This window comes from Oncorhynchus tshawytscha, linkage group LG24 (genome assembly GCF_018296145.1).
Source record: "Oncorhynchus tshawytscha isolate Ot180627B linkage group LG24, Otsh_v2.0, whole genome shotgun sequence".
NCBI lineage: Eukaryota > Metazoa > Chordata > Actinopteri > Salmoniformes > Salmonidae > Oncorhynchus > Oncorhynchus tshawytscha.
The window spans coordinates 27,507,274-27,531,261 of record NC_056452.1 but is presented as its reverse complement, the minus strand read 5'-3'; the positions used below and the strand labels follow the sequence as shown (position 1 = coordinate 27,531,261).

Below are 23,988 nucleotides of genomic sequence, written 5' to 3'. Positions count from 1 at the left end.
GTGTGATACCCCTCCTAAACAGCTGGGTTAATGATCATATCACTAAGGTGTGATACTCCTCCTAAACAGCTGGGGTTAATGATCCTATCACTAAGGTGTGATACCTCTCCTAAACAGCTGGGGTTAATGATCCTATCACTAAGGTGTGATACCTCTCCTAAACTGCTGGGGTTAATGATCCTATCACTAAGGTGTGATACCTCTCCTAAACTGCTGGGGTTAATGATCCTATCACTAAGGTGTGATACCCCTCCTAAACAGCTGGGGTTAATGATCATATCACTAAGGTGTGATACCCCTCCTAAACAGCTGGGGTTAATGATCCTATCACTAAGGTGTGATACCCCTCCTAAACAGCTGGGGTTAATGATCCTATCACTAAGGTGTGATACCTCTCCTAAACAGCTGGGGTTAATGTTCCTATCACTAAGGTGTGATACTCCTCCTAAACAGCTGGGGTTAATGTTCCTATCACTAAGGTGTGATACCCCTCCTAAACAGCTGGGGTTAATGATCATATCACTAAGGTGTGATACCCCTCCTAAACAGCTGGGGTTAATGATCCTATCACTAAGGTGTGATGCCCCTCCTAAACAGCTGGGGTTAATGTTCCTATCCACCCAGTAAGGCCAGAAGGCTGGTCTTCTTTCATCAATATATACTGTTAGGATTTTTTTTATTGTCCATTTGTTGTCTACTGTATTTGAATGGCATTTTAAACATGTACACGATACGGCAACAACAAACCAAGTCAGTGAAGTAAAGGCAGGTACAACAGTATGTGCACAGTGCACGTCTAAGGGTTTACCCATGAACTGGATTCAGCATACGCACGAGCCCAGTGAGCCAATCAGCTGGCGCCAAGTCAGCTCTGCTCTCGTTGACACAGAAGAGTTCAACCGCCCCCCCATCAAATGAACTGCAGTCTGGTGATAAGTGAGCAATAGAAGACTGTGTAGGTGTGTTATGACATCGTGCAAATGTACCAAAGGAGGAAAAGTTTACCAGCACTGACGTTGCAGATAGCGTCTCTTTTGAGGAAGGTTGATTGTGATACATTTGCGGCCAAATATATTGACATCTTTCACTTTCCATAAATAATTCCCAATTTGTTCAAAAAAATTTTTTTTGAATTTGACAAACACTTCTGGTCTCCACACGTTTTTTGGATTTTCCAAACTGCAACTGCAAAGCCTTTGGTCAAAATAACTGCCAACAAATGTTTCTTGTAGCTTGCTGCACCTTTCTACTGACAACCTGGCCCACTCTTCAGCAGCAAACGGCTCTAATTCATTAACGTTTGAGGTGTTCCATCCACCAAAGGCTGTTTTCAGATCTTGCCAGAGCATAATTTGTAAATCGGGAGGTGCCGGAACAAAACGTGAGCGTGAGAGGGGTGACCTCTGGGGGGCTCTGAGGTCATGAGAGGGGTGACCTCTGGGGGCTCTGAGGTCATGAGAGGGGTGACCTCTGGGGGCTCTGAGGTCATGAGAGGGGTGACCTCTGGGGGCTCTGAGGTCATGAGAGGGGTGACCTCTGGGGGCTCTGAGGTCATGAGGGGTGACCTCTGGGGGCTCTGAGGTCATGAGAGGGGTGACCTCTGGGGGCTCTGAGGTCATGAGAGGGGTGACCTCTGGGGGGCTCTGAGGTCATGAGAGGGGTGACCTCTGGGGGCTCTGAGGTCATGAGAGGGGTGACCTCTGGGGGCTCTGAGGTCATGAGAGGGGTGACCTCTGGGGGCTCTCTGAGGTCATGAGAGGGGGGGGGGACCTCTGGGGGCTCTGAGGTCATGAGAGGGGTGACCTCTGGGGGCTCTGAGGTCATGAGAGGGGTGACCTCTGGGGGCTCTGAGGTCATGAGAGGGGTGACCTCTGGGGGCTCTGAGGTCATGAGAGGGGTGACCTCTGGGGGCTCTGAGGTCATGAGAGGGGGGGTGACCTCTGGGGGCTCTGAGGGCTCATGAGAGGGTGACCTCTGGGGGCTCTGAGGTCATGAGAGGGGTGACCTCTGGGGGCTCTGAGGTCATGAGAGGGGTGACCTCTGGGGGCTCTGAGGTCATGAGAGGGGTGACCTCTGGGGGGCTCTGAGGTCATGAGAGGAGTGTGACCCCGGAAATTCTGAGGTACTGGTGCACTACACAAAATAGATGGCATCATGAGATAGGAAAATTGTGGATATATTGAAGCATCTCAAGACATCAGTCAGGAAGTTAAAGCTTGGTTGCAAATGGGTCTTCCAAATGGACAATGACCCCAAGTATACTTCCAAAGTTGTGGCAAAATGCTTTTAAGGACAACAAAGTCAAGGTATTGGAGTGGTCATCACAAAACCCTGACCTCAAACCTATAGAAAATGTGTGGACAGAACTGAAAAAGCGTGTGCGAGCAAGGAGGCCTACAAACCTGACTCAGTTACACCAGCTCTGTCAGGACGAATGGGCCAAAATTCACCCAACTTTTTGTGGGAAGCTTGTGGAAGGCTACCCGAAACGTTTGACCCAAGTAAAACAATTTAAAGGCAATGCTACCAAATACTAATTCAGTGTATGTAAACTTATGACCCACTGGGAATGTGATGAAAGAAATAAAAGCTGAAATAAATCCTTCTCTCTACTATTATTCTGACATTTCACATTCTTAAAATAAAGTGGAGAGGATAGTGTTACTTACCATGTCATTGCTAAGAACTGTAGAATGCAGAAGATGATGGCCAGTCCCTTCTTTTGCCACTACAAAGACAGAACCAATCTCATGTCTTTTGTCAAACAGCTGTGTTGTAGATTTGTTATAGTGCACACGGCAGCGTTTCCCAAACTCGGTCCTGGGGACCCCAAAAGGGTACAAGTTTGGGGTTTTGCCCCTAACACTACACAGCTGATTCAAATAATCAACTCATCATCAAGCTTTGATTATTTGAATCAGCGATGTAGTGTTAGGGCAAAAAACAAAACATGCACCTCTTGGGGTCCCCAGGACTGAGTTTGGGAAACGCTGGGTTAGGGTCACAATGTAGGCTACTGAACTGTTTAGAGGCTTTCAGATACTTACCCAGAAAACTGCACAAAGAGTCAAAACGAGACAGAGCTGGAGGCAGAAAGATAAAATCAAAAGTAAACCTTCTGAATATTGGTTAAATTAACATTATCTATTCTACTGTGATTAACGCATAATTTGATTCATGTGTAATCTACTGTGAGGGATTTACATCAGATCACCACTCTGCTTTGTGTGTTTTGACTTGCCCTAACTGCAGATCAACCTTAGAGAGAAATTTTTTTTTTTTTTTTTTAGAAAACAGCCTATTTGGCATCCCAAAATTGACTACGAAATGTAAATAGGATAATTTTGACCCAAATTTACCACAGGTATTACGATCAAGTCGCGTGCAGTTACCACAGGTATTAGTTTTGTGAGACTTGTAGTCATGTCTGCGTCAGAACGTAATTGAAGGTTTGTTTCAATCCTGCCCACAGGTCCACAGCTGGCCGCACACAAGTAATCATCAATTCAGAGTGCAACTACGCACGACCTGATCGTAATACCTGTGGTAAATTTGGGTAAACTTTGGATATCTCAATGGGGCTTGTTCGGGACCATTTGTAAATTACACAATGTACATGGGACATTATATTAAAATGACAATATCTCCAAATTTCAACAACGAATTTCAAACTCAAACCAACTATACAATTTAGAAATTGATATACAAGTGTTTAATTACAAAACTAAAAAGGTGTGGAACATTAAAATATTGTGTCATTCAAAATGGTGTAATTTATAGCCCCGGAGATGGGCTATCCAAAGTCAAACTACCTTTGCCATGGTCGTACACCAGCCGGCTGAAGCCAATTGTCTAAATAATTTGGCTAACTCTTCCCACCTGCGAACACGCACGAGACACCCACATCGAACAACACCCTGGACCCAACTCACGTTTGAAATCAGACATGTCTGCTAGCATTTCCTAAATCAACCAAATCTAAAACAGGAGGACACATCGGGAGTTACAGTCACGCTTTAAGTTGTCATTTAAAATGTTTTGACATTTTCAGTCAAGGAAAAACTAGTGTCCGTCTGTCCTAAAAGCTAGTGCCCGTCTGTCCTAAAAGCTAGTGCCCGTCTGTCCTAAAAGCTAGTGCCCGTCTGTCCTAAAAGCTAGTGCCCGTCTGTCCTAAAAGCTAGTGCCCGTCTGTCCTAAGCCAGTGCCCGTCTGTCCTAAGCCAGTGCCCGTCTGTCCTAAGCCAGTGCCCGTCTGTCCTAAGCCAGTGGCAGACAATCCCTTAAGAACAGAAGTATCATGGAACACTAAACCAGTGTCTTAAAGGAGATATACATCCAAAACGCATCATACTGTGACACTGTGTTTTCAAAGTTTAAAACTTTATTGCAGGTGGGGGGTTGCGTTACGTTTGCGTTACTTTACGTTAGTTAGTTTCCCTATTTTGAAAGTGGGGATGCAGCTTCTCTGTTTGTTGATATCGGCATGTTAGGCTTAAGGGGCAGCTGTGTAGAGGAAAAAACAGACTAAACCTAAGCATTAACCTAGCTAGACAATCACTTACCATCACAGTCGTAGTAAATAAACCCTGTCCTCAAGGTAGCTAGGTGAGATAAATCACTTATCATCACAAATAAAACCTGTCTTCAATAACGCAGCTCTCAGCAAAGTCAGCCCGAGTGAGAAAAGCTGCTGTGGGATTACTTCCTATGATCGTTGTATGCGGTTGTTTAACTTAACATTAGTTGACAAGGACATCTGCGTATATCCTTTTATAAAATGTCAATCTCATGTCAATTTTATTTGTTACTAAACCTCTATTTAAACTAGGCAAGTCAGTTAAAGAACAAATTCTTATTTTTACAATGACGGCCTACCCGGACGATGCTGGGCCAATTGTGCGCCGCCCTATGGGACTCCCAATCACAACCGGATGTGATTCAGCCAGGATTCGAACCAGGGACTGTAGTGTCGCCTCTTGCACTGAGATGCAGTGCCTTAGACCGCTGCGCCACTCGGGAGCAGTGGAAGCAGAAGCTAGGCTATGAGCAGAAGCTAGGCTATGAGCAGAAGCTAGGCTATGAGCAGAAGCTAGGCTATGAGCAGAAGCTAGGCTATGAGCAGAAGCTAGGCTATGAGCAGAAGCTAGGCTATGAGCAGAAGCTAGGCTATGAGCAGAAGCTAGGCTATGAGCAGAAGCTAGGCTATGAGCAGAAGCTAGGCTATAAACAGAAGCTAGGCTATGAGCAGAAGCTAGGCTATGAGCAGAAGCTAGGCTATAAGCAGACGCTAGGCTATTTAACAGTTGAATACGTGGATGTGCAGTAGGTAGTTACCAACACAACACAGGTGGCTATCAGTCTGGTCGGTTCAAACATTCTCTTCAGCTGCTTCACGGGTCCCATCAGGAAACAGGTGCTGCAGACAGAACGCAAAACACACTGGTTACAACATAGAAATAATGCCTAATAGATTTTAAATTTCAATAGACAACATATTGATCACACAAACCCAGAGAAACAAACATTTTTTTTATTTACGGAAAATAAATGTATGATGATAGAGACCTTTACTAAAGGGGGAATCTGGGATTCAAACAACAAACCCGGTATACAGCTAAGGGATGGGGCTGGAGAAATTTAACCACTCGCAAATGTATAGACGGTGCAATTATTGCAAGGACTAACCATCCGTGACATCAAGATTATTGTTTGAATCTTGTTTTGAGACTATACAGTGTTTGTTTACAATCCCATTGTTTACAAACATTGGAGTACACAATCTTATATTTGGGGTAGTGATGGAGTAAGTAAGACCGTTTTTTATTTTTTTTTATTTATTTAACTAGGCAAGTCAGTTAAGAACAAATTCTTATTTTCAATGATGGCCTAGGAACAGTGGGTTAACTGGCCTAGGAACAGTGGGTTAACTGCCTGTTCAGGGGCAGAACGACAGATTTGTACCTTGTCAGCTCGGGGGTTTGAACTTGCAACCTTTCAGTTAGTAGTCCAACGCTCTTACCACTAGGCTACCCTGCCGTTTGAACTAAGTCAATGAGTAATTTAGAATATACTCTTCAAGAATCAAAACGGCTATAGATCACTCATTTGAGTCATTAAATAGATGTAACAATCACAGATTCCCCATTTTAAAAACAGGGGGGAAAAAAATTGCTATTTACATAATTGACAAGCAAAACAAATACATTGTCATTTCAATGGTGTGAATAGATATTCTGTGGCGGGTTATATAATATACCATCTATTATTGGCTACAGCTTGTAAGGACATTACATGGAACACAGTCACATTTAAACCCACGTACAACAATCCCCACCCCGTCTCCCTTACATGATCAGTCATCAGTATCATTTGTTAAGCACCCACCCTTTTCATTTCCAGCTCTGATGGGATCTATTTTTTGAGTCCATCTGTCATCTTTATCAAATCATCACTTCCTCCCACCTTTTTTTTTCTGCTCCCCCCCCAGCTCTAGAGAGATGGATCCACCTGACCTACGACCCTGCTTTCACACAAAGACACACAAAGACCTTGGAGAGAGGCATCCATCTGACCTATGTCATCTGCTGGTCCCCAAAGACCCTAGAGAGATGCATCCATCTGACCTACAACCCCGCTTTCACACAAAGACCCTGGAGAGATGCATCCACCTGAAAGACCTAGAGAGATGCATCCATCTGACCCCACTTTCACACAAAGACCCTGGAGAGATGCATCCATCTGACCTACGACCCCGCTTTCACACAAAGACCCTGGAGAGATGCATCCACCTGACCTACGACCCCACTTTCACACAAAGACCCTGGAGAGATGCATCCACCTGACCTACGACCCTGCTTTTACACAAAGACCCTGGAGAGATGCATCCATCTGACCTACGACCCTGCTTTCACACAAAGACCCTGGAGAGATGCATCCCTACGACCCTGCTTTCACACAAAGACCCTGGAGAGAGGCATCCATCTGACCTATGTCATCTGCTGGCCCCCAAAGACCCTAGAGAGATGCATCCATCTGACCTTCGACCCTGCTTTCACACAAAGACCCTGGAGAGATGCATCCACCTGACCTACGACCCTGCCTGCCACCTCTCCATCTAGCCAACTGAATGCGTCATCTTCATCTTGATGGCGCTGTGTGTCAGTGTGTATGTGCCGGTGCGTGCTCATCTGAGTGGGCTGTGTGTTTGCAGAGCATCACATCCGTCTATCTGTGACTGGTGACGCAAACAGGCTCTCAGACAGCCATGGGGTGAAGTGGAGTGATGCTGAGGATAGAGGAGGGAGGAGAGGAGAATGCAGTGAAGCTGAGGGGGGATAAGGGGCAGGTCATGAGGCAGGTCATGAGGTGATCAGGTCAGATGATGAGACAGAAGAACGCTGTCTATCTGTAACTGGTGACGTGGGCAGGAAGCCTCTGACAGCCACAGGGTGAAGGAGGGGGAGAGGATGTGGAGTGGAGCTGAGGGGAAGGAGAGGATGTGGAGCTGAGGGGAAGGAGAGGATGTGGAGTGGAGCTGAGGGGAAGGGGAGGATGTGGAGCTGAGGGGAAGGGGAGGATGTGGAGCTGGGGCTGAGGGGAAGGAAGGAGAGGATGTGGAGTGGAGCTGAGGGGGGGAAGGGAGAGGATGGGAGGATGGAGCTGAGGGGAAGGAGAGGATGGGGAAGGAGGATGGAGCTGAGGGGAAGGTGGGGATGTGGAGTGGAGCTGAGGGGAAGGGGAGGATGTGGAGCTGAGGGGAAGGGGAGGATGTGGAGCTGAGGAAGGGGAAGGAGGATGTGGAGCTGGGGAGCTGAGGGGAAGGGGAGGATGTGGAGCTGAGAAGGGAAGGGGAGGATGTGGAGCTGAGGGGAAGGGGAGGATGGGAGTGGAGCTGAGGGGGAAGGATGTGGAGCTGAGGGGAAGGGGAGGATGTGGAGCTGAGGGGAAGGGGAGGATGTGGAGCTGAGGGGAAGGGGAGGATGTGGAGCTGAGGGGAAGGGGAGGATGTGGAGCTGAGGGGGGGAGGATGTGGAGCTGAGGGGAAGGGGAGGATGTGGAGCTGAGGGGGAGGAAGGGAGGGAAGGGGAGGATGTGGAGCTGAGGGGAAGGGGAGGATGTGGAGCTGAGGGGAAGGAGGGGATGTGGAGCTGAGGGGAAGGAGGGGATGTGGAGCTGAGGGGAAGGAGGGGATGTGGAGCTGAGGGGAAGGAGGGGATGTGGAGCTGAGGGGAAGGGGAGGATGTGGAGCTGAGGGGAAGGGGAGGATGTGGAGCTGAGGGGAAGGGGGAGCTGGATGTGGAGCTGAGGGGAAGGGGAGGATGTGGAGCTGAGGGGAAGGGGAGGATGTGGAGCTGAGGGGAAGGGGAGGATGTGGAGCTGAGGGGAAGTGGAGCTGAGGGGAGAGGATGTGGAGCTGAGGGGAAGGGAAGAGGATGTGGAGCTGAGGGGAAGGGAAGAGGATGTGGAGCTGAGGGGAAGGGAAGAGGATGTGGAGCTGAGGGGAAGGGAGAGGATGTGGAGCTGAGGGGAAGGGGAGGATGTGGAGCTGAGGGGAAGGGAGGATGTGGAGCTGAGGGGAAGGGGAGGATGTGGAGCTAAGGGGAAGGATGTGGAGCTGAGGGGAAGGAGGGGATGTGGAGCTGAGGGGAAGGATGTGGAAGGAACCTGATGATTGGGGGGACCATTCAATTAATAAATATGAAGTCCAATTGAAACATTTGTGAGAATTTTGTGGGAACACATGAGTGATCTAGAACCACAGGTACATCATGAACTAGCTAATCTGGGCAAAGTGCAGAGTGTGTGTGTGTGTGTGTGTGTGGGGGGTTCTCAGGCAGACAAGCTTTTCCAACAGCGCCAGTTTGAGTAGTAGTAACCGTTAAAGTCACCATTACATAACCATCATATGCTGAGGGGCTTGTGAGCCTACATATTATACAATGTGGCACTTATTAACCTGCATAGCCGAATATACTCATTGATTGAAAAATGACAGTCTGAGCACTTCCACTTCCTGTGTGGACATACTAGACAAAAGCCCTGTCTGTGCTGCAAATGGCACCCTATTCCCTACATATGTGCCCTGGTTAAATCTAGTGCACTACATTCCATTTGGGACAAAGGCCCAGTGTAAACATGACACCACTGTTTGTGGTTCAGAACAGTAACCAGGAGTTAGCACACACGAGACACTGTCCCCTAGTTTGTGTCACACAGCGTTGGTGTTGTGTAACCACATGAGACACTGTCCCCTAGTTTGTGTCACACAGTGTTGGTGTTGTGTAAACACACGAGACACTGTCCCCCAGTTTGTGTCACACAGCATTGTGGTTGTGTAACCACACACACAAGACACTGTCTCCCAGTTTGTGTCACACAGCGTTGTGGTTGTGTAAACACACACAAGACCTAGTTAAGCTGCAGCTGGCCCAGAACAGAGCATCTTGCTCTTCATTGTAATCGGAGGGCTGATATTAATACTCTGCATGCCAGTCTCTCTTGGTGAAGAGTTGAGGAGAGACGGACTGCGTCACTTGTTGTTTTTCTTAGAAACACAAATGTTTTGGAAATTCCAAATAGTTTGTATAGTCAACTTACACACAGCTCTGACACGCAGTTACCCCACCAGACATGCCACCAGGGGTCTTTTCATAGTCCCCAAATCCAGAAAAGATTAAATAAAGCGTACAGTATTATATAGAGCCCTTATTGCATAGAACACCGTTCCATCTCATATTGCTCAAATAAACAGCAAACCTGGTTTCAAAAAACAAATAAAGCAACACCTCACGGCACAACGCCTCTTCCCAACGTGACCTACTGGTTGTGTGTATGTACTGACATGTATGTGGAACTGATAGGTGCACGCACGCACACGCACGCACACACACACACACGTTTTTAAAATGTATGTAAATTGTAAAGTCTTTTGTCTGGAATGCCTTTGTTGTTGTGTCGGACCCCGGTAAGACTAGCCCCGGTAAGACTAGCCCCGGTAAGACTAGCCCCGGTAAGACTAGACCCCGGTAAGACTAGCTAGCCCGGTAAGACTAGCCCCGGTAAGACTAGCCCCGGTAAGACTAGCCCGGTAAGACTAGCCCCGGTAAGACTAGCCCCGACTAGTAAGACTAGCCCCGGTAAGACTAGCTGTTGCCATTGGCGTAATAAATTAATATATATATATATATATATATTATATATTTTTTTTTTAAATGACACCTGAAACAACGAGACGTGAGAGTTTCCTGTTAGTCACAAAATTGACACTGTCAATCTGTCAAGACAGCCATACACGATGTTGAGACGACACGACACCTGTCTGTGACTGTAATAACTAGAGGTCGACCGATTATGATTTTTCAACGCCGATACCGATTATTGGAGGACCAAAAAAGCCGTTACCGATTAAATCGGATGATTTTTTAAAAATGTATTTGTAATAATGACAATTACAACAATACTGAATGAACACTTATTTGAACTTAATATAATACATCAATAAAATCAATTTAGCCTCAAATAAATAATGAAACATGTTCAATTTGGTTTAAATAATGCAAAAACAAAGTGTTGGAGAAGAAAGTAAAAGTGCAATATGTGCCATGTAAGAAAGCTAACGTTTCAGTTCCTTGCTCAGAACATGAGAACATATGAAAGCTGGTGGTTCCTTTTAACATGAGTCTTCAATATTCCCAGGTAAGAAGTTTTAGGTTGTAGTTATTATAGGACTATTTCTCTCTATACCATTTGTATTTCATTAACTTTTGACTATTGAATGTTCTTATAGGTACTTTAGTATTGCCAGTGTAACAGTATAGCTTCCGTCCCTCTCCTCGCTCCTACCTGGGCTCCAACCAGGAACACATCGACAACAGCCACCCTCGAAGCAGCAAGGGGAACAACTACTCCAGGTCTCAGAGCGAGTGACATTTGAAACGCTATTAGCGCGCACCCCGCTAACTAGCTAGCCATTTCACATCGGTTACACCAGCCTAAATTCGGGAGTTGATAGGCTTGAAGTCATAAACAGAACAATAGCTGCTGGCAAATGCACGAAAGTGCTGTTTGAATGAATGCTTACGAGCCTGCTGCTACTCAGTCAGACTGCTCTATCAAATCATAGACTTAATTAGAACATAATAACACACAGAAATACGAGCCTTTGGTCATTAAAATGGTCGAATCCGGAAACTATAATTTCGAAAACAAAACGTTTATTCTTTCAGTGAAATGCTGGTCATTTATGAACGTTTGAACATCTTGGCCATGTTCTGTTATAATCTCCACCCGGCACAGCCAGAAGAGGACTGGCCACCCCACATAGCCTGGTTCCTCTCTAGGTTTCTTCCTAGGTTCTGGCCTTTCTATGGAGTTTTTCCTAGCCACCGTGCTTCTACACCTGCATTGCTTGCTGTTTGGGGTTTTAGGCTGGGTTTCTGTACAGCACTTTGTGACATCAGCTGATGTCCGAAGGGCTTTATAAATTAATTTGATTGAATGTGATAAAAATATATTTGCAATGGGAAGTAATAGCTGGTTTGTTAATTTCATTTTGTACATGAAATGGTTGTGCTTTTGTATCGGTATGATTCCATGGGGTCTACTGATTCCATGGGGCCTACTGAAGTGAATGGGGCCTACTGAAGTGAATGGGGCCTACTGATTTCATGGGGCCTACTGAAGTGAATGGGATGCTTATTCTTTACCATGAACTGATGCTGGGTGTGACTTCTGTCTCCTGTCTATCAGCCCCGTCCATCAGCCCCTTCTATGTGTTTGACCAAAATGCTCTCTCCTTCAGCACCATGGAGTGCACAGGTATTACGGTCTCTGTCTGTTCAGTACCATGGAGTGCACAGGTATTACGGTCTCTGTCTGTTCAGTACCATGGAGTGCACAGGTATTACGGTCTCTGTCTGGTCAGCACCATGAGCCTGTCACCTTTGATATGACACTGTTGTTGTAGATATTTGTGACAGTTGTGTTAGCCTGTCATGGGTTGTGTAAACACGGTGTGTTTTTTGTTTTGCTGGTGGCATTACTTTATGCTGTGTGTTACATGTTGTGTCAATACCGGTTCTGTCTCTGTGTACGGCAGCCCGAAGAGCAGCCAGGCCTGTTTGAACTGTTCGAACGCATTAAAAGTGATGTTATGTAGACGATTTAGTTTGAGACAACGGGTTAGTAGAGTCCTGGTCCCTCTGAAGACCTAGGTCCTATAGTCATGGTTCGCCACTGTGTACAAGTACACCCACTGGACAGGACGCTATTCTGTCACAGGCCCTTACCCACAATCCATCTCCTTAATGCTGAGTGCCAAGCTGAGAGGTATCGGGTTCCATTTTTTTTGTTGAGTCTTTGGTATGACTTGTATCTTGGAGAGTCACATGTGTTTATCTGACAGCTCAAATTCTTAGATAACGAACTAAAACCCAACAGACCTGTTCCACCATCAGCGATTCAACCCAACACATTACTGCACAGCATGTCCTGAACTATAGAAACCTGATACCACAATGAATCCTAGAAAGCTGCCCATTGTGTCCAGGACAGTGAGCGCATGGGGCCACATGTTTGGTCTGTGATCCCTGCGGTAAAATGAACCTACAACCTTGGTGTTTGTTAGTGTCATGCTCTTACCTACTGAACCACACAGGACTATTACACGAAGCTCAATAGGGAAACCCGTCCGCCGTGCTTCTGTTCTGTCTCAACATCTAGAACAACTACTGCATAGTAGGGCAGACCAACCAAGTGGTCTTACTGACACCTGAACCATAGAAATAGAATCACTAGAACAGGAACCAGATCTCATTCTAATTACATGACTTGGAACACCTCCTCGACAACAAACTCAATGGACACTAGGGCAGCTACTGACTGACTGACTGCTACTGACTGACTGCTACTGACTGCTAGTAGCAGTCAGTTTCTTCCTAGGTTCCCTGTCTTTCTAGGGAGTTTTTCCTAGCCACCGTGCCTCTACACCTGCATTGCTTGCTGTCTGGGGTTTTAGGCTGGGTTTCTGTACAGCTATATAAAGGGCTATATAAATAAATCTGATTTGACTGACTGCCTTCGACTGACTGACTGCCTTCGACTGACAGACACTGACAGACACTGACTTCGGCTGACAGACACTGACAGACACTGACTTCGACTGACAGACACTGACTTCGACTGACAGACACTGACTTCAACTGACTGCCACTGACTTCAACTGACTGCCACTGACTTCAACTGACTGCCACTGACTTCAACTGACTGCCACTGACTTCAACTGACTGCCACTGACTTCGACTGACTGCCACTGACTTCGACTGACTGCCACTGACTTCGACTGACTGCCACTGACTTCGACTGACTGCCACTGACTTCAACTGACTGCCACTGACTGACTTCAACTGACTGACTACTACTGACTGACTGACTGCTACTGACTGCCACCGACTGACTGACTGTCACCTGACTGACTGACTGCCTGCCACTGACTGACTGACTGCCACTGACTGCCACTGACTACTGACTGACTGACCTGCTACTGACTGACTGCCTGCTACTGACTGACTGCCTGCTACTGACTGCCTGCTACTGACTGCCTGCTACTGACTTCGACTGACTGCCTGCTACTGACTGACTGCCACTGACTGACTGACTGCCACTGACTGACTGACTGCCACTGACTGCCTGCCTGCTACTGACTGCCTGCCTGCTACTGACTGCCTGCCTGCTACTGACTGACTGCTACTGACTGACTGACTGCCTGCTACTGACTGACTGACTGACTGCCTGCTACTGACTGCTGCTACTGACTGACTGCTACTGACTGACTGCTACTGACTGCTGCTACTGACTGCGACTCCTGACTCCTACTGACTGCCACTGACTGACTGACTGCCAATGACTGACTGACTGCTACTGACTGACTGCCTGCCTACTACTGACAGACTGACTGACTGCTACTGACTGACTGACTCCTACTGACTGACTGACTCCTACTGACTGACTGACTCCTACTGACTGACTGACTCCTACTGACTGCTACTGACTGACTGACTCCTACTGACTGACTCCTACTGACTGACTGACTGCTACTGCCTGCATTCCAAATAGGTGATGGGACAGGCAGATGAATAATTGTTCAAGTCTGGCATCCTAAAGTCAAGTTAGATGGATAGGATGGAACTTCCAGTTACATTTCCTCACAAAACATTTTAATTGAAAACATTTCCTTTCTAGGCATCTATTGAAATGTAATTGTAACAAGTATATGCATTATTCATTAGGTGAAGCTTAATGGAAAAAGCTTCGTCTTTAGCTCTGGCAAATCATGAATGAATGAATAACTCACCTGGAGAGTGCAGCAAGGTTACCTAGTGTGTAGAACACAGCAAACAACTTGGTGCCATTGGGTAAGAACAGCAGTGCAGTGCCCTGGTTGAAACACACACAACATGAAATCATAACCATGTCCACCTAGGCATCATCCTACCATCAGTCTGTATACCAGTCTGATCTGAACCAATCACTGTCTATAAAACTCCTGGAAGACAAGAGGAGAGGTAAGATAGATCAATGTAACCTGGAATTAGGCTATTTGGTAAATATCAGGTAGTTCAAATGTTTAAAAATGCTAATCTTTGTATTGCTTTTGTATTGTATTTTCAACTTAAATTGCACGGTTCCCTGAAATGTTACAACTACAATAATGTGACACTATTGCCACCTAGTGGCAAAACACCATATCAATCTCCACATTGACTTCCTGGTTCACAAAAAAACGGATCCTTTGACTCATTTAGGTTCCGTTTTTTGTTGTTGATCATATAGGCCAACACTGTCTCTGGAGAGCTACCCTCCTGTAGGTTTTAACTCCAACACTGTCTCTGGAGAGCTACCCTCCTGTAGGTTTTAACTCCAACCCTGTCTCTGGAGAGCTACCCTCCTGTAGGTTTTAACTCCAACCCTGTCTCTGGAGAGCTACCCTCCTGTAGGTTTTAACTCCAACCCTGTCTCTGGAGAGCTACCCTCCTGTAGGTTTTAACTCCAACCCTGTTCCTGGAGAGCTACCATGTTGTAAGTTCACTCCAACACTATTCCTGGAGAGCTACCATGTTGTAAGTTCACTCCAACACTATTCCTGGAGAGCTACCATGTTGTAAGTTCACTCCAACCCTGTTCCTGGAGAGCTACCATGTTGTAGGTTCACTCCAACACTATTCCTGGAGAGCTACCATGTTGTAAGTTCACTCCAACACTATTCCTGGAGAGCTACCATGTTGTAGGTTCACTCCAACCCTGTTCCTGGAGAGCTACCATGTTGTAGGTTCACTCCAACCCTGTTCCTGGAGAGCTACCATGTTGTAAGTTCACTCCAACACTATTCCTGGAGAGCTACCATGTTGTAGGTTCACTCCAACCCTGTTCCTGGAGAGCTACCATGTTGTAAGTTCACTCCAACACTATTCCTGGAGAGCTACCATGTTGTAGGTTCACTCCAACCCTGTTCCTGGAGAGCTACCATGTTGTAGGTTCACTCCAACACTATTCCTGGAGAGCTACCATGTTGTAGGTTCACTCCAACCCTAATCTAGCCCCCTAAAATGAATCAGCTTAGTCCCAACCGGGGTTGGAGTGAAACCCTACAGGAGGGGTATCTCTCCAGGAACAGGGTTTGGAGAGCAGTGATATAGGCTATTAGATAAAGGGTGTCTCCTTGTGGAAGAAACCATTGTGTTCAACACCAACCTTACCTCCTGTGATCCAGCTCCTTATGAAAGCATGTAAAGGGTCATGGAGAATACAAATGCAGGATTAATGATTTAACACATTCCCCCACTAGGCCTAAGGAGGATCGATGATGAATGAGGATTTATATTTTATTTTTTATAAATCATACTGTCTTATGTCCACACAACTTCACTTACAGCCTGCAGGCTTCATAACCTGTTACAAGCATGTATGAACCTTAATAAATAAAATATAAAAATTGTGTTATCCAAAATATAACATTCTGTTGACTCATGATTTGAGGTCTTCCGTTATGAATGGCTCTCACCAGCACTAAGAACATGGTGTGAATAATCAGTATGCAGAGCTGTTATCAGGACAACTGTTCTGTCAGCAGGCCAGCCCATAACCACACTAACAGGGGGGACAACTGTTCTGTCAGCAGGCCAGCCCATAACCACACTAACAGAGGGGACAACTGTTCTGTAGGCAGGCCAGCCCATAACCACACTAACAGAGGGGACAACTGTTCTGTAGGCAGGCCAGCCCATAACCACACTAACAGAGGGGACAACTGTTCTGTCAGCAGGCCAGCCCATAACCACACTAACAGAGGGGACAACTGTTCTGTAGGCAGGCCAGCCCATAACCACACTAACAGAGGGGACAACTGTTCTGTCAGAAGGCCAGCCCATAACCACACTAACAGAGGGGACAACTGTTCTGTCGGCAGGCCAGCCCATAACCACACTAACAGAGGGGACAACTGTTCTGTCGGCAGGCCAGCCCATAACCACACTAACAGAGGGGACAACTGTTCTGTCAGCAGGCCAGCCCATAACCACACTAACAGAGGGGACAACTGTTCTGTCAGCAGGCCAGCCCATAACCACACTAACAGAGGGGACAACTGTTCTGTAGGCAGGCCAGCCCATAACCACACTAACAGAGGGGACAACTGTTCTGTCGGCAGGCCAGCCCATAACCACACTAACAGAGGGGACAACTGTTCTGTCGGCAGGCCAGCCCATAACCACACTAACAGAGGGGACAACTGTTCTGTCAGCAGGCCAGCCCATAACCACACTAACAGAGGGGACAACTGTTCTGTCAGCAGGCCAGCCCATAACCACACTAACAGAGGGGACAACTGTTCTGTCAGCAGGCCAGCCCATAACCACACTAACAGAGGGGACAACTGTTCTGTCAGCAGGCCAGCCCATAACCACACTAACAGAGGGGACAACTGTTCTGTCAGCAGGCCAGCCCATAACCACACTAACAGAGGGGACAACTGTTCTGTCAGCAGGCCAGCCCATAACCACACTAACAGAGGGGACAACTGTTCTGTCAGCAGGCCAGCCCATAACCACACTAACAGAGGGGACAACTGTTCTGTCAGCAGGCCAGCCCATAACCACACTAACAGAGGGGACAACTGTTCTGTCAGCAGGCCAGCCCATAACCACACTAACAGAGGGGACAACTGTTCTGTCACAAGCCCATAACCACACTAACAGAGGGGACAACTGTTCTGTCAGCAGGCCAGCCCATAACCACACTAACAGAGGGGACAACTGTTCTGTCAGCAGGCCAGCCCATAACCACACTAACAGAGGGGACAACTGTTCTGTCAGCAGGCCAGCCCATAACCACACTAACAGAGGGGACAACTGTTCTGTCAGCAGGCCAGCCCATAACCACACTAACAGAGGGGACAACTGTTCTGTCACAGGCCAGCCCATAACCAGAGGGGACAACTGTTCTGTCAGCAGGCCAGCCCATAACCACACTAACAGAGGGGACAACTGTTCTGTCAGCAGGCCAGCCCATAACCACACTAACAGAGGGGACAACTGTTCTGTCAGCAGGCCAGCCCATAACCACACTAACAGAGGGGACAACTGTTCTGTCAGCAGGCCAGCCCATAACCACACTAACAGAGGGGACAACTGTTCTGTCAGCAGGCCAGCCCATAACCACACTAACAGAGGGGACAACTGTTCTGTCAGCAGGCCAGCCCATAACCACACTAACAGAGGGGACAACTGTTCTGTCAGCAGGCCAGCCCATAACCACACTAACAGAGGGGACAACTGTTCTGTCAGCAGGCCAGCCCATAACCACACTAACAGAGGGGACAACTGTTCTGTCAGCAGGCCAGCCCATAACCACACTAACAGAGGGGACAACTGTTCTGTCAGCAGGCCAGCCCATAACCACACTAACAGAGGGGACAACTGTTCTGTCAGCAGGCCAGCCCATAACCACACTAACAGAGGGGACAACTGTTCTGTCAGCAGGCCAGCCCATAACCACACTAACAGAGGGGACAACTGTTCTGTCAGCAGGCCAGCCCATAACCACACTAACAGAGGGGACAACTGTTCTGTCAGCAGGCCAGCCCATAACCACACTAACAGAGGGGACAACTGTTCTGTCAGCAGGCCAGCCCATAACCACACTAACAGAGGGGACAACTGTTCTGTCAGCAGGCCAGCCCATAACCACACTAACAGAGGGGACAACTGTTCTGTCAGCAGGCCAGCCCATAACCACACTAACAGAGGGGACAACTGTTCTGTCAGCAGGCCAGCCCATAACCACACTAACAGAGGGGACAACTGTTCTGTCAGCAGGCCAGCCCATAACCACACTAACAGAGGGGACAACTGTTCTGTCAGGCCAGGCCAGCCCATAACCACACTAACAGAGGGGACATAACTGTTCTGTCAGCAGGCCAGCCCATAACCACACTAACAGAGGGGACAACTGTTCTGTCAGCAGGCCAGCCCATAACCACACTAACAGAGGGGACAACTGTTCTGTCAGCAGGCCAGCCCATAACCACACTAACAGAGGGGACAACTGTTCTGTCAGCAGGCCAGCCCATAACCACACTAACAGAGGGGACAACTGTTCTGTCAGCAGGCCAGCCCATAACCACACTAACAGAGGGGACAACTGTTCTGTCAGCAGGCCAGCCCATAACCACACTAACAGAGGGGACAACTGTTCTGTCAGCAGGCCAGCCCATAACCACACTAACAGAGGGGACAACTGTTCTGTCAGCAGGCCAGCCCATAACCACACTAACAGAGGGGACAACTGTTCTGTCAGCAGGCCAGCCCATAACCACACTAACAGAGGGGACAACTGTTCTGTCAGCAGGCCAGCCCATAACCACACTAACAGAGGGGACAACTGTTCTGTCAGCAGGCCAGCCCATAACCACACTAACAGAGGGGACAACTGTTCTGTCAGCAGGCCAGCCCATAACCACACTAACAGAGGGGACAACTGTTCTGTCAGCAGGCCAGCCCATAACCACACTAACAGAGGGGACAACTGTTCTGTCAGCAGGCCAGCCCATAACCACACTAACAGAGGGGACAACTGTTCTGTCAGCAGGCCAGCCCATAACCACACTAACAGAGGGGACAACTGTTCTGTCAGCAGGCCAGCCAGCCCATAACCACACTGTAGGCAGGCCAGCCCATAACCAACAGAGGGGACAACTGTTCTGTAGGCAGGCCAGTCCATAACCACACTAACAGAGGGGACAACTGTTCTGTAGGCAGGCCAGCCCATAACCACACTAACAGAGGGGACAACTGTTCTGTCAGCAGGCCAGTCCATAACCACACTAACAGAGGGGACAACTGTTCTGTCAGCAGGCCAGCCCATAACCACACTAACAGAGGGGACAACTGTTCTGTCAGGGGAGGCCAGCCCATAACCACACTAACAGAGGGGACAACTGTTCTGTCAGCAGGCCAGCCCATAACCACACTAACAGAGGGGACAACTGTTCTGTAGGCAGGCCAGCCCATAACCACACTAACAGAGGGGACAACTGTTCTGTAGGCAGGCCAGTCCATAACCACACTAACAGAGGGGACAACTGTTCTGTAGGCAGGCCAGCCCATAACCACACTAACAGAGGGGACAACTGTTCTGTCAGCAGGCCAGTCCATAACCACACTAACAGAGGGGACAACTGTTCTGTCAGCAGGCCAGTCCATAACCACACTAACAGAGGGGACAACTGTTCTGTCAGCAGGCCAGTCCATAACCACACTAACAGAGGGGACAACTGTTCTGTCAGCAGGCCAGTCCATAACCACACTAACAGAGGGGACAACTGTTCTGTCAGCAGGCCAGCCCATAACCACACTAACAGAGGGGACAACTGTTCTGTCAGCAGGCCAGTCCATAACCACACTAACAGGGGGGACAACTGTTCTGTCAGCAGGCATCACTGGTATCATATTGTGTTCTATTGTAGTTTAGAGCCATCAATGGTCTATTGTAGTGTACAGCCATCACCAGTATCATGCTGTGGACAGAGCCTCGTTCATTCAGGTCTATGGCAGAAGGGAATACACTGTACACTGTAGATGAGGACATGACTCCTATGAGAAAGTGTGGATGGAAACAGCTGTGGGCATTGGAAGGGAAGGCAGAATGTGCAAACGCATATGAAAACAGACAGAGATAATAAGTCCTTCCTGTACACTACATGACCTAAAGTATGTGGACACCTGCTCGTCCAACATCTCATTCCAAAAACGATAGGCATTAATATGGAGTCGCCCCCCCTACTAAAGTACGTGAACAGTGTGGGAACATGTTCCTAGATTAGCAGCACTCATATAGAGTGTATTGGAACTCCCAAGTATAGAGATAAAACAGCAGGATAGAGGTAGAGTCAACTTTAGTGACCTGTCAAAACAGGCTCATGAAGACTGCCAGTCTGTTTCAGGGGCTAGGACCAAACAGGAAGTACAAGGCATCATGCTGAGACAGTTTCTTAATAGCATAGAGGCCATTGCCTGTCTCAGAGTAGTACTGATCTCAGATCACTTTTACCTTTTAGATTATAATGAATTAGATTATATGGACAGGGGAGACCTGGTTCTATCCCATATGTAGAGTACAGCCAGGGTCAAAAGTAGTGAGAGAAAAGGGAGTCATTTCAGACTCACTATAATGCTGAAATAGGGCGAAATCTCACCAGTATGGAGCACAGGATCCCTGAAACGAAGCATATGACGAACCACTTCAGCCGGGTGCTGTAGCTGAGGGTCGAGGCATCCAGGACCTGAGGAGAGAACAATGGTAGGATGTCACAGGACAGACGGGCAACGACCCAACGCAAGCACAGACCCAGGGACCCAAGGTCTCTCTTCCTACTGATGCTTCTACCATGCTGTTCAGTGGCAAAGGAGAGAGAAAAATATAAACGTTTGACCTATTTGAACACAGAAAAAAAAACAAGACAACTAATATAACGTATCTTTAGAGCTCCTATGACATCAGAAGCAAAGATTGATTCGTGCTGCTGTCACAAGACAGGAAAAAGAAAGCCATGGTTGTACTGTAAATCAGCTGAGCAGCACTGAACTGTTTTGAACCAATGCACTGTTTTGAAGTGTACATTGCTAGTCAGGGAAATGAACACACGTGAATTCATTAGATAAAGGCGGACTTCTTGTGGGACAAAACCATGGTGTCCTTATGAAAGGCATACAAAGAGCAGTGTTGCATACAAATACACAGGATTAAATGATAAGACATTGTTAGCTATCACAGCCATACAATTACATATATAATCAATGTACTAGCGAGCTAGCATGTGTGTGTCGTGAACAACAGCGTCAGCAACAACAGTAGAATCGGTGGTTCGCCTTCAAAATAAAAGTCCTCAATTGAAACTGACGCAAACGGATAGAAATAGTGGAATCATACCACAATTGGAATAGATAACGCTAAACAAGGTTTGAATGTTGTTATATAAACTTAACAAAATACAAGTATTAGTTAGTTTGACCCCAAAAACGTTTTAAAGACATGTTTTCACTCTGTCATGATGAAGAGTATTGTGTTTATATGGGTGAGAATTGTTTTTATTTAATCCATTTTGAATTCAGGCTCCAACAACAAAATGTGGAATAAGTTAAGGGGTATGAATACTTTCTGAATGCAGCGTATGCACTGTACTGGCTAACCTATGAAAATGGGGTTTCAGCCTACTCCGTGACACCCACAGAACACAACGATGCAGAGTTTACACAAATATTAGCGTCTAAGCTCTTATTGCAAGACATTCATATTGCACTGAATAGTGAGATGATTTTCCACATTGGTTAAGCAGTCCAGTGCATATTTATTTTATTTAACCTGTATTTATTATGGGTAGGGGGGGGTCATATAAGTATGCCTCCAATGCAATTGTCAATTCAAATACATCCCCAGTCTGATTTCAACTGACTTTCACACATTTTCCCCCCCAAATGAAGTAACGGTCTTTTGTTGAATTGATTTAACATTCCAACCTTGTTTAACATTATCTAGTCCAACTGTGGCATGTTTTCACAAATGGTATCCGTTTTCATCCGTTTCAATTGAGGACTTTTATTTTTGACGACAAAAAACCGCCGAGTCAAATGCTGTTCACGTCACACTGGTCTAGCTACCAAACTATTTCAGCACCGTCGACACCTATGTGAGGTGTATCAATGACAATAAGGTGCAAAAGTGGTAGCTGAAATACTCGTGACGAACAACATTTAAATGATGCTTTTGATGTGATTAACGGAAATACACCATCACTCAAAACAAAACAAGAAAATATATATTATAACCACTCGATGCGTCATGTGTCAAGCCAAGGGTTTTGCGTTGGCAAGCTATCCGGGATCCTTGGGACGTCCCTATCCCAAATTAAAGTTGCAATGTACACAGGGTAGGGTTTAAGTAAGGGTCACGGGGTTAAGTTTAAGGTAGGGACATCTTAAGGTTTCATCATAGCACTGACTGATAAAGCACGTCGTTCTTGCTGTGTTACCTGCGCCGTGAGACCCGTTTCCTCGTTGTCTTCTCGCCCCCCCATCATACTACGAAGCTTGTCCATCGTCGATAATAACTATTTATGTGGATTATTATTTGTTTGTAGCTAAATGAGCTAGCTAGACAGCTAAACTAAAATGCAATGCTAGATTGTCTAGTAAGCCAACTTCCTCCGGCTTCACAGATGGGCGTATCTATGTAAAACTACGTATGCTACCCAGACAGCGCGACATAGAGTTTACAACTAGATGTTCACTTCCATGAAAAATATTGGTGGGGTTCTTTACAAATATTTTTGTTTTAGTGGAAGAAGTTTAAAATGTTTTACTTAAGCCAATTAGTTACATTTAATCCAAGTTACATTTAATAAAATAATTGATTTATTTGATAGACTACACTTATCGACCTTATTACTTTAGATTGTTGGGCAGTTAGAGCACATTATTTAATCACAAATAACTACACTCAGACTACTAAACTTGTATACACTCTCCTACTAGAATACCACGGTATATGCAAACTGTAATGACAAAGTACAGAAGACAAGGAGGCATTGTTGAAGTAGTGTTCTGATTTCAGATTTGAATATCAGAGAATTAGACCAAGGTGTTAATTAACCCTTTACCTTCTTTATCTACAACACCTTGTTGAGAAAAGTGGTTCAGGTAGCTGATTTGTATCAAAAGTCACATTGTTTACTCATGATTAGAATGTTTAGAATGCTTAGAATGTGCTCCCCATTGTTATAATGTGAATATTCTGAAAGGTTTCACTGTGGAAAGTCAGCTAAACTAGGCTGTGTTTGTAAATTCAGAGCTTTGTCAGATTGTCTGTTTTTTTTTGGGTTTTTTTACATTTCGCTCTAGGATCATTCAGAGCACAAACTGGAGGAGTCGGGTTGATCAGAGCGATCCGACCTCACAACCGCACCCAAGCTAACTGGCTAAAGTTGGCCAGCTTGTTAGCTACTTCCAGACACAAATGACAGAACAACTCACTCTGACCATTTTACTCACCCTAGCAGAGTTGGTCAGGCTTTTTTCATGTTATCTAGAGCATTTGTGACTGTAACTGTGCTGCTGGCAACAATTACGTGTTTGTTCTGTTTCCTATTGATTGGTAGTAGATATTTATGTTCTTCAGATATGAATAGCAGAGAAGTAGACCAAGGTGTCATACCCTTTAAGAGCTAGTCCAGGTTAGCCTAGAATCCTACTCTAGCCGCAAGTTTTCTGTCCAAAAACGTTCATTTAATATCAACTGGTTCATATGAAGAGAGTGGCCGGGAATACTCTGTTAAAATGCAGATGCTGCATTTTGGTTTCCCATGTCCTGTATTGGATCCAACGCTAACACCCAAGGCAGCTATTCTAACTGGGAGCATGCTACCGATAGATCCAAAGGATTT

The 23,988-nt window shown here is 46.5% G+C and overlaps 1 protein-coding gene across 2 annotated transcripts in view; it reads right to left on the bottom strand.

Moving 5' to 3' along the window:
- sft2d1 (SFT2 domain containing 1) overlaps positions 1-22,783 on the bottom strand; it is a 40,624-nt gene extending 17,841 nt beyond the window's left edge. Inside the window, exons 1-6 of one of the 2 annotated variants that reach the window (XM_042305613.1) lie at positions 22,579-22,783; positions 20,746-20,832; positions 14,350-14,432; positions 5,334-5,415; positions 3,048-3,083; positions 2,670-2,728 (exon numbers count right to left, since the gene is read on the bottom strand). In XM_042305613.1, the coding sequence (XP_042161547.1) occupies positions 2,670-2,728; positions 3,048-3,083; positions 5,334-5,415; positions 14,350-14,432; positions 20,746-20,832; positions 22,579-22,644 (413 nt within the window). In that variant the 5' untranslated portion in view covers positions 22,645-22,783. The remainder of the gene's footprint in view (positions 1-2,669; positions 2,729-3,047; positions 3,084-5,333; positions 5,416-14,349; positions 14,433-20,745; positions 20,833-22,578) is intronic. The other variant, XM_042305614.1, reaches the window with a different exon arrangement.
- Between the last annotated feature and the right edge of the window lie 1,205 nt (positions 22,784-23,988).